General features: G+C 41.8%; 1 protein-coding gene across 3 annotated transcripts in view; it reads right to left on the bottom strand.

Moving 5' to 3' along the window:
- Positions 1-249: 249 nt before the first annotated feature.
- SGCA (sarcoglycan alpha) overlaps positions 250-11,277 on the bottom strand; it is a 70,823-nt gene continuing 59,795 nt past the window's right edge. For all 3 annotated transcript variants that reach the window (XM_056547528.1, XM_056547527.1, XM_056547526.1), the window contains 4 exons: positions 8,655-8,854; positions 5,283-5,309; positions 4,028-4,251; positions 250-1,470 (listed from right to left, as the gene is read on the bottom strand). In XM_056547528.1, coding sequence (XP_056403503.1) covers positions 4,062-4,251; positions 5,283-5,309; positions 8,655-8,854 — 417 coding nt within the window. In that variant the 3' untranslated portion in view covers positions 250-1,470; positions 4,028-4,061. The remainder of the gene's footprint in view (positions 1,471-4,027; positions 4,252-5,282; positions 5,310-8,654; positions 8,855-11,277) is intronic.

The raw sequence follows: 11,277 nt of genomic DNA, 5'->3' as shown, positions 1-11,277 counted from the left end.
AATCAGCGGAGGCCTCAGCTGCCGTCTCCCCTTGATTTGAGATGACATGTCTGACTTACATCTAGTTGGGCCATTGTGGTGTAAAAGAAGCGAGCACTAAGTGTATGGAAAAAAATGTTATCTGGTTCTTCATTTATGAACATTAAAGGGTACCTCTCATCAAATAAACTTTTGATATATTTTAGATTAATGAATGTTGAATAACTTTCCAATAGCATGTTAATGAAAAATATGCTTCTTTCTATTGTATTTTTCCCGATCAGTCCTGTCAGCAAGCATTTCTGACTCATGCTGGAGTCCTAAACACTCAGAGCTGCCAGCCTGCTTTGTTCACAGCCAAACAGGCTGTGAACAAAGCAGGCTGACAGCTCTGAGTGTTCTCCTTTGTGAACAAAGCAGACTGGCAGGACTGGTAGGGAGACCCCTAGTGGTCATTTCTTCAAAGTGGAAAATGAAATAGAAAGAAGCATATTTTTTAATAACATGCAATTGTAACGTTATTCTGCATACATTAATCTATAATATATCAAAAGTTTTTTTTAATGAGAGGTACCCTTTAATGTGTCTTACTTTTAACTAATATCTTATGCACTACGTTATCAGGGTTTTTCTCCGAGATACTTCTTTGGCATATCCACTCAAACTTTAATAGCTGGAAATTCTGAGCATTGTTGTAGCATCTCATCCACCAGACTTTTATGGTATTGCAAAGTTTGTCATGGGAAATCCATTTCATTCTTATCATGTTATCATTCCTGTAAATTATCATTATTTAATAAACTAAATTGTGAAATGTAACCCTGTCATGTGGTTTGTTCTATGTATTTCAAGAAACTCTGCAGGATAAACAAAGACACCGTATTATACTTAGCGCAGGGGAAGTGCTTGACTTCTTTCTATGGTGTTCCTTATGACATGCTCCGCCCCCGAGGACTGCACTAGGCATAACACAGTGTATCACATATACCTAGAGAATATATTTTACTGGTTGTATCTAAAAGAGAATTCACATATAATACCACACAGATGTATATAGCTGTGGTTTAGCTGTGGTATAGCAGTATTGTTTGATAACCTGTTATCCTATTTAAGACACATATGTGCAATAATGGGACACATTTATACACAAACTCACAGGCAGTATTTTAGAGTCAGTTTATCTGTTTAAAGAACAACTAAAATTAATCTGTTACTCAATTATATCTGTACTTTAGAAGGCTAGGTTACAACCATTATGGCTTCCAATTGAGATCCCACAGAGGATGTCACCTAGAAAGGTGCAATGAGCGTTTAGCCAGTATTTTCTATATTCTCAGGATGGAAACTTTATTTAGTTTATTTTAACAACCATTGACGGCATTCATACCATACAACACACTACAATAGGGAAAACATAATCTTGCCAGGTTCGTGGATTCCTGTGCCACAAAGAAGCCTCTTGACCTCCACCTTCCTGGATGACTTCACTTCCTAGAAAAAGTAAAAGAGAACTAAGAGGTACAAGCTACAGAATAATATAAAGGTTCTCAGTGCTTCATAGAGGAGACATGGTAAGGTCTCGGGCACCAGCTTTGGTCAGGTTCTTGCATTACATCTACTGATCCTCAGCAGTTACACAAGAATAAAGGTATAATGCCCATAAGGTAAATTCCCATCAGTCTGTGTATTATAAAATGAGCATAAATTTTTAAGAGGGGTGTTTTTGGATGTACAGAAGAACATATACTGCGCATGCAATGGTGAGGTCTATACTGGGAACGCACTTCGATTATTGACTCCACCTGACAGTTCTGGGTGTATAACAATTCACTAATTTATGGTGAATATTGAAATTGTTCTTTATATGTCTGGAAAACATCTGGTTATTTCATGCATTTGGAATCTGATCATACTCTATACTGATGCATAAATAAAATATGAGTATAATATGTCTGTTGTAATATCCCCAAATTGGGTATGAACATGATACATCTACCTTGTGCATACATTAGATTGCGGATCTTACAGTGAGCTCTAGGTTAAGAAATTAATGCTAAAGATATAAAATAAAAATTAAAAAAATACATCACGAGCAACACCAACCAAGATGACTTCCTTTATCTTTTATCTTATCCTGCTCCACACCATAGTTACAATGAATACCAATATTCTGTATGTGTCCTAAGAAGCATCCATATGGTTTCTTTTTCCCTCTGCCTATTTCAGTGCTAGTGCTTGTGAAGCAATATCTTTGAGGAAAGGGGTGAGGCCCAGGCTGTCTCATCTTCTGCTAAGACCTAGCGGACCTAGCTTTGACCGCGCGGACACTGCCATCTTCAATAGACTGCAATGTGTTCCACGAGTATTTCCACCTGAAGAATGAGCAACACCATTCTTCTGGCGGAAATTTCCAAGCGGATTTTCCATTCACAAATTCCGCTTCACAAATTCCGAAGTGTGAATTTGTGAACGGAAACCCATTCACTATACTATACATTTTAGTAAGCGGAATTTCTGCCTGCAATTTCAAAGCAGAATTGCAGGCGGAAAGTCCGTAGTGTGAACCCACCCTAAGGCTAAGTTTCCACTTGTTTTTTTTTTTCTGGCAGTTTTTGGATTTCTGCCACTGCAGTTTTTGAGCCAAAGCCAGAAGTGTATTCTAAAGGAATAGGACACATAAATGGAAGACTTATACTTCTCCTCCCTTATGGATCCACTTCTGACTTTGGCTCAAAAACTGCAGTGGCTGTATTTTAATGTGGTGTCCCTGTACCGCATCCTATACGGTATCTGTATATAGGTCCCCATAGCCAGAGTCCCTAGGACGTCGGGGTCCTTCTTATTTAGTCCACCCCTTGTCACCTCTCATCTAGATATTAGTTATCTTACAGTTTACTCAGAATTTCTATAAATGTAATTGTACAAATGTATATAAGTGGTTAATTACCTGTACGGAGCGTAGCAGGACCTGCGGGTCACGTGATCAGGTAAACTCTATGGTTTTTGCTTAAGGACCTTTGGAGGTCCCTATGACATATTGCACCCACAATTCCTTGTAACAGTGAGTGACAGATATTCGGACCAATTAAAATGGCCCTGCCACTGCCCATATAGGGGAGCGGCAGCCATAGCTCAATCTCTTGTTCCCGGGCTTTGATGAGAGAAGGATCTGCGCTGCTGTCATCAGTGAGTTTAGGCCTGAGCCTTGCGGCAACGGCTAATCATTGCCAAGCCGTGAGTGTATCAATCCCTAAGCATTCTGCAAGATCACCGGACCTTATCTATCCCCTAAATCCGGACGAATCTTCGCAATTAACCCTAAATTCAGAGACTTATAAAACAAGTCAAGGTCCGCAACAACTGCCAGTCACTGAAGTGTATAGAGACTGTATTGATGAGACTGTTACTGTTCAATGGATGTACCGCAAGCCTTTAAGTAAAGTTTATTTAAGTTCAAGTTCAGCTACCTTGTGGACCTTCAGTCATTATATGCATGCACCAATCGTTACTGGGAAGGGCGGCGATAGGCCAGAGAATTTCCTCAGCATACTAGCCCTCAGCCTGGTGTCACGAACTATAGGGTTAACATTAACCCCTGATATACTAAAGCAAAACCCTGACTACACTGCCACTACCCCAAAGGCCTACCACACTAAAAACTGCCAGAAAAAAACCAAGCGGAAACTTAGCCATAGTCTGCAATAGGAGACAAGACAAACAAACTACCATCTTCTATGGTAATCCCACCACATCTACAGCTGAAAAACTGAAGGGTATGAGAAGATAAGGAAATCCTGCCTATAAATTGTTTAAGTAACTTGTAGAAAGTTTTGCAAAGGTGTTTTTTTAGTATTTTTATTTTTTAATATTTTTTCACAATCTCAACCAGACCTCCAACAATAATGATGCATTCTGGATGTCACAGGAGATGTTTAGTTATACTTATGTTGTGCCATTTCAGATCTCTTTTAAGTATATATATTTTATTTACCTATATACAGTATGCAATACACCCACACACATAGGCATGTCTTTATCCTCTACATACCTTGGTGAGCAACGGCAAAGGATCTGGAGAACATTTACTGCTGGGACAGGATGAGAGGTACACGAGCGCTGTCACCTGTAAAATCCATCGGGGATGTCCTCTGTCCAGTGCGGACGTTGAACATGGGCAGCGTGGAAAGGGGTCGAGGGACATCCCTGTTGGCAGCCATATGTCGAAGCTCTTCCGTATTGGAGAAGATTGACTGTTGGTGAACTAGCTGGATTCTGTCATACAAAATCACATGTGATAAACACAACACTTTGGACATATACATTAATATACAGTTTTGGCACCTTGGCATCATTATCTCATGAGCCATAAGGCTAGGATCTATGGAAAACTAAAGTAAAAAAGAAGTCTCTTTTGTTGGTCCCCCACCCACAGCGTACTGAACATTTTGTTCAGAATGCTTGGAGCGGACGGCCATGATCGTGACGTCACGGGCATGCCCTCATGATGTCACACCACACCCCCTCCATTCATGTCTATGGGAGGGGGCTTGACGTTCGTCACGCCCCCTCCCGTAGACATGAAAGGAGGGGGTGTGGCGTGACGTCACGATCATGGCCACCCGCTCCAAGCGTTCTGAACAAAATGCTGGGGCACTGGAGTACTCCTTTAACACCCAATGCAAAAATTATTTCAGCAATATTACTGGGATCTGCATGCATCAAAGTGGGATATGTGGTGGGCCATCAAGAACTTGAACATGTAGCATTGTCATCTCCTGTGGTGGAGCCTGTTCCTAGATAGCAGGGGCATAGTTCTTGAGGCTTGACAGGGCATGTGGACTGGGTCCTAGTTTCCAACAAGCCACTTGGTTTTCAAATAAAGAACTAGGATAGCAAAATGAATCTATGGGGTAATTTGACAGGGGGCTTGAGAAACCCTATAAGAGGAGCTATAAGATATGTCAGCACTAACTACCCTGCCTGATGTGATTTTCTAGAAAATAGTAGGAGGCTTTCCTTCAACACTGCACAGAGGTACTAAAAATATAGCAAAACATCAAAAAGTCAATGAAAGAAGATTACAAACATACCAGATTTACATTAAATGACAATATGGACAAACAGGTGGAGATGTCCATACATGTCAATGTATCTTTTGCAGCATTGCTGGATGTAGGGAAATTATATCATCAGGTCCATTAGGTTAAGGTTATGATACAGCTCTGTGATACTGAACTGCTGTAAAACATGTAAGTGCTATGGGAATAAACATATTATATATAGAGACAGAACAAGTTACTTACTCTGATGTCTCACTGTCTCTCTTTTGCCTTAAAAAAAAAAGAAAACAGTTTTTGAGATATAATAAAAATTATCATGATTCCTATCATTGTGTCTGTGATTCCTAACACCATACCTATAATCTCTAACACTAAATAAATCATCATGTTACCCAGCACCATGTCAGTCAGCATGATCCCTAACACCCTACCAATAATCCCTAATATCCTGTCAATCATCATGATCACTGGCATTGTACCAATGATCCCTAACATTACTTCAATCATCAATATCCTTAACAATGTACCAATGATCCCTAATATCCTGTCAATCATCATGATCACTGGCATTATACCAATGATTAGTGTTGCTCGCGAATATTCGCAATTCGAATATTATTCACGAATATCGCATGTTCGCGAATTCGCGAATTTCGCGAATATAGCGCTATATATTCGTAATTACGAATATTCGTTTTTTGTTTTTTTTTCACAGTACACATCACAGTGATCATCCCTCTCTGCTTCCAGCTTGTGTGATGTAAAGAAGGCTCTAATACTACTGTGTGAGATTGGCAAGCAAAAATTCGCATATGCGAAAATTAGTATATGCGAATATTCGCATACGCTAGTTTTGTATATGTTAATTTTCGCATGCGTGAATATTCGCATATGCGAAAATAAAACGAGAATGTTACGAATATGCGAATATATGACGAATATTCGTCCATATATTCGCGAATATTCGCGAATTCGAATATGGCCTATGCCGCTCAACACTACCAATGATCCCTAACATTACTTCAATCATCAATATCCTTAACACTGTACCAATGATCCCTATTATCCTGTCAATCATCATGATCATTGGCATTGTACCAATGATCCCTAACATTACTTCAATCATCAATATCCTTAACAATGTACCAATGATCCCTATTATCCTGTCAATCATCATGATCACTGGCATTGTACCAATGATCCCTAACATTACTTCAATCATCAATATCCTTAACAATGTACCAATGATCCCTATTATCCTGTCAATCATCATGATCACTGGCATTATACCAATGATCCCTAACATTACTTCAATCGTCAATATCCTTAACACTGTACCAATGATCCCTATTATCCTGTCAATCATCATAATCACTGGCATTGTACCAGTGACACTACATGAATCGTCAATATCCCCAACCCTGTGCCAATAATCCCCAACACCATACATTGGTGATTCCTAACATCCCTAACATCCCAGTGATCATGATCCCTAATGTCATGTCAATGACTATGATCCTTGAGGTTATGTCATTGTTCCCTAACATGCCAATGATCACCATGTCTATCACCATGATCCAAGAACATATCAGTGATCGCATCGCAACACCATACCAGCGGTGCTAAAAACATGGCAATCATCATGATCCCTAACACCATGCTAAGATGATGATGCTTGAATGGACACTCTCATTAAAACTAATTTTTGCTATTGCACTCCTTATGGTAAATAAAAAATCTTTCTAATGTACTTTGTTTAAAAAAAATGAAGTTTTCTATGTTTTATTTGTGTTTAAAAAAGCTGCCACTAGGTGTCTCCCTACTTGTCCAGAGCACATTTCCCCCAATCTTTTGCACAGACTTGGGACTCCTGCTGGCCTGGCAGAAGTCCAAACACAGGAAATGCAGTCTGGAGTGCTGAGGGGGGGGTGTGCAGCCTTATCCAATCATGGCTCATCTCACACTTAACTGCTGTTTGCTGTTGGTTGCAGAGTGAGGGAGGAAGTTCTCCCCTGTATGGCTTTAAATGATGTCACAACTGCTGGGTAATGCACCTTCCCAATCTGTGAACCTGAACAAGAGGCTGAGCAGAAAATACTGAGCAATATTAAGGTAGAAAACTAAAAAAATTATAAATAAAAAAATAAAGGCAGGGGGTGGTTTATCATGATGGGGGCAGTGACCTGGGAGGATTATAAAATTTATCAAGTTAATGAGAGGTACTCTTTCATACTACGTTGATGATCTCAACACCATACCAACTACTCTAACACCACATCTATCATCATGATCCCTAACTGTGTTTTAACGTTCGCAACACCACACCAATGGTTCCTAACATGCCATAAAATCATCAGGATCCCTATGACCTTCTCATTAATCATGCTACCTAACATCCTGCCAAATATTATCATCCCAAACACAACATCAATCATCATGAACCCTATCCACAAAATCTGATCATGTCTGTAACAAATGGTCTTCAGCCTTATCCTAAGTAGCGAGGTGGACAGAATTTGATCAGTACTCCACCCAACCCTGTTAGGACATCCTATTGAGGATGGGCAAATCCCTTTGAAACAGTATAACACAAATAGAGAAACACAGCCGCACATCTCCCATTTATATTTTGATTTACTTGCTTCTCAGCATAATTTAAAAAACTAACAGGTTGTCAGTATACATTTTGATCAAAAAGTACAAGCCCACTCACCACGTCAAGGCCACCTAGTCAGAGTGGGTCCCCAACCTATCCCTGGCGACCACTGCTTCCGGGACACCATGCCCACAGGGGGAATGACCCAGTGACCAGGCAGCCCCACTGCTGCCCGACCAAGCTATCTGGCAGGGAGCACTTGGTAGGTATTCACATTCGTGTGGTTGCTCTGCGGCGGTCATTGTTTCTGTGCTGCTTTATCTGTGGGGTGGAGTGGCCCAGGAGCCAGGGGCTTGGTCGGGCAGTAGTGGGGCTGCCTGGCCACTGGGTCGCTCCCCCTGTGGGCATGGTGTTCCGGCGGTGGTGGCCGCCGCCCGGCGCTACGCCAATGTTGGGTTAGGGAACCACTCTAAATAGGTGGCCTTGACGTGGCGAGTGGGCTTGTACTTTTTGATCAAAATGTATACGAACAACCTGTTAGTGTTTGAATTTATGCTGAGAAGCAAGTAGAAAAAAAATATAAATTGTGTTTTTTTTCTCTATTATTGTTTTACCCTTTAAAACAGTGTTTCCCAAGTCCTCAAGTACACCCAACAGGTCATGGTCTCAGGATTTCCCTAGTCATTCACAGGTGAAATAATTATGGTCGGTGCATCAGACATCACTACAAGTATTCACTGTATGGGATATCCTCAAATCATGATGTGTTGGGGACTGTGCTCAGAAGAACAACCTGTAGCTTCTGGACCCAATACAAAATCCGCAACAGGGCCCCATGTGCCATTTATAATACTGGTCTCTTATGGGGCACATGGGCCTTTGTCCAGGGCCCCAGTGTGATTGCTATCTCTGCACCCCCTCTAGTTACGCCCCTGACTGTGCTTGAGAAGCACCGCTTTAGGACAATGGACAACACCTCCATTGTACACGAGCACTACATTATGTTTCTCAGTACTTACACCCCTTCCCTGCGGCAGCACATGATATAGGACAGCAGGGCGCACAGCAACAAGGCGATGAGAATGGGGACTAACATAGCCACCAGGTAACCTGGGAGGTAGTCAGTGTCACCTAATTCATCAGAAGGAGGATTAAATTCTCCGACCCACTCCAGTGGCCTCAAACTACGAGGAGAAGGAGAGGATCCTGGCTCTTCAGCCTGCAACACAAACCAATACAAGAAATATGCAGATGATATGATAGCAATTATGAACCGTTACCGATTATCGGACATTGGCAGAAAAACATAGATATAAAACCTACCTGTATATTTTCCGCAATCATTTCGCTTTTAAATCAGAGATGTTTCATAACTGGTTATCGTGACAGATCACCAAATTTACTGACATGATGCTGGATTAAAGGAATTTTCTATTTTGTTCAAAGTTTGTTTTTAGTACACTACAGTACAGCACACTGTACTAATGACCTGTTAGTTTAATGACTAATGACCTGTTAGTTTAATTAATGTTGGATCATTGTGCTTGTTGTGGATGTGCGATCATGTCTGTTTTCTCTGTTTGAATTCTCAATGTTTGTTTTTGCTTGTTATTTTATAAATAATAAACAGTCGTTCTACTACATATCAAAGATCTACACACAAATTATTACGATTCATTGCATTAGCGCTATATAACGTCTGCAAAAACAAATATCTATTTGTGAATCCAATGGTGGAACTGGGGGATGGATGTCGCCTTGAGGAGACCTCCAAACTCATATATGAAGTCTTACAATTCGTGCAGTGATACATGAGAAAAAGTAGCTCCCAGTGCTACCTGCTGGAGGTAAGTTCTTTCAAATTAATGTTCGACCATTAAAGGGGTACTAAACTGCCCCAGCGTTCAGAACATTTTGTTCAGAACACTTGGATCGGGCGGCGGAGATCGTGCTGCCATGGCCACGCCCCTTGTGATGTCATGCCATGCCCCCTCAATGCAAGTCTATGGGAGGAGGTGTGATGGCCGTCATGCCCCCTCACATAGACTTGCATTGAGAGGGCATGGCATGACATCACAAGGGGCATGGCCGTGACGTCATGACCCCCGCCGACCAAACCCAGAGTTCTAAATTAATGTTGGGTGCTGCACAGAGATTGCGGGGGTTCCAGCGGCAGGACCCCCATGATCAGAAATCTAATCCCCTTTGGATAGGGGATAAGATGTCAAGGGGTGGAGTACCCTTTAAGAGCCTAAAAACATGATTGGGGATTATATGCCAAGCCAGAAAGGTGTACCTATGCCTTGGCATATAATCCCCAATGATGTTTTAAGGATCTTTAAAGGGGTTATCTGCTAAATGATAAAAACGTATACCCTATCCACAGGAAGGGGATAATTGTCTGATTTCCCGACTCATCTCACTAAGCACTCCAGCCCTCACTTTCCAAGATGTACAAGTCTTGGCAGTGACACCCTGCAAATCACTGGCGGCAGCGAATTCCTGCTTGAACGGTGGCATCAGGGTACCACTGCCAAGGCCAGTTTGTTTTGGAAGGTGGTTTCCGGAGCACTCAGGGGTGAGATCAGACACTTATCCCCTATCCTGGGGGTAGGGAATAAGTTTTAATTAACTGGACAAACCCATTAAAAGGAGTACTGTGGTGCAGTTAAACATATCCCTTAGATAAGGAATAATTTTTAAATCCCACTGTCTTCCACTGAAGTACTCCTTTAAGGGTCGAACATAGACTTGAAGGGAAGTTACCTCCAGTAGATGGCAGTGTAGAGCAATCTCTTTCCTATCTGGAGGAGAGCTACTTTGACTCTAATGGGTTTTGTGTACAACTGTGAGAGCTCTTTTGAAAAAAAGAAGAGAGGTGTATGAATAGCCTTCAGAGATGACTTAGCAGTATCTATCTCTCACCATATAGTAGATCCACACAGTCGCTTCATTATTTTATTGTGTACTATTGATAATATTTCCTTCACCATTGTCAACTTATATGCCCCAAATAGTCGGCAAAGTCGCTTTCTGCAGAAGATATTTAAATTGTTAGCAACTGTACAACAAGGTGAGACTATCATTTGTGGAGACTTCAATTCGGTCCCCGATCCCTCTTTGGACCTCTCCATAGCACCTAGGCAATGCTCCTTCCCTATTAGAGACTTAATTAATTCCTATGACCTTTGCTTGGGGTATCTACCATGCTTCACAACGCGACTTTACCTACTTCTCACCCCGTTTTCATACATATTCTAGACTTGATCTGATACTCCTTTCAAGGGGCTTGTTAGAGAAGGTAAACAAAACGGGGATTGGTGGACTGATGTGGACAGATCATGCCCCCACCCTCTTGTCCATTTATGATTGTCACGATGCCGGCTGGCAGGTAGTGGATCCTCTGTGCCAGAGAGGGATTGGCGTGGACCGTGCTAGTGGATCGGTTCTAAGTCACTACTGGTTTTCACCAGAGCCCGCCGCAAAGCGGGATGGTCTTGCTGCGGCGGTAATGACCAGGTCGTATCCACTAGCAACGGCTCACCTCTCTGACTGCTGAAGATAGGCGAGGTACAAGGGAGTAGGCAGAAGCAAGGTCGGACGTAGCAGAAGGTCGAGGCAGGCAGCAAGGATCGTAGTCAG

Source organism: Hyla sarda, chromosome 12 (assembly GCF_029499605.1).
Source record: "Hyla sarda isolate aHylSar1 chromosome 12, aHylSar1.hap1, whole genome shotgun sequence".
NCBI lineage: Eukaryota > Metazoa > Chordata > Amphibia > Anura > Hylidae > Hyla > Hyla sarda.
The sequence above is the reverse complement of the archived record's forward strand: the minus strand, read 5'-3'. Positions and strand labels throughout refer to the sequence as shown.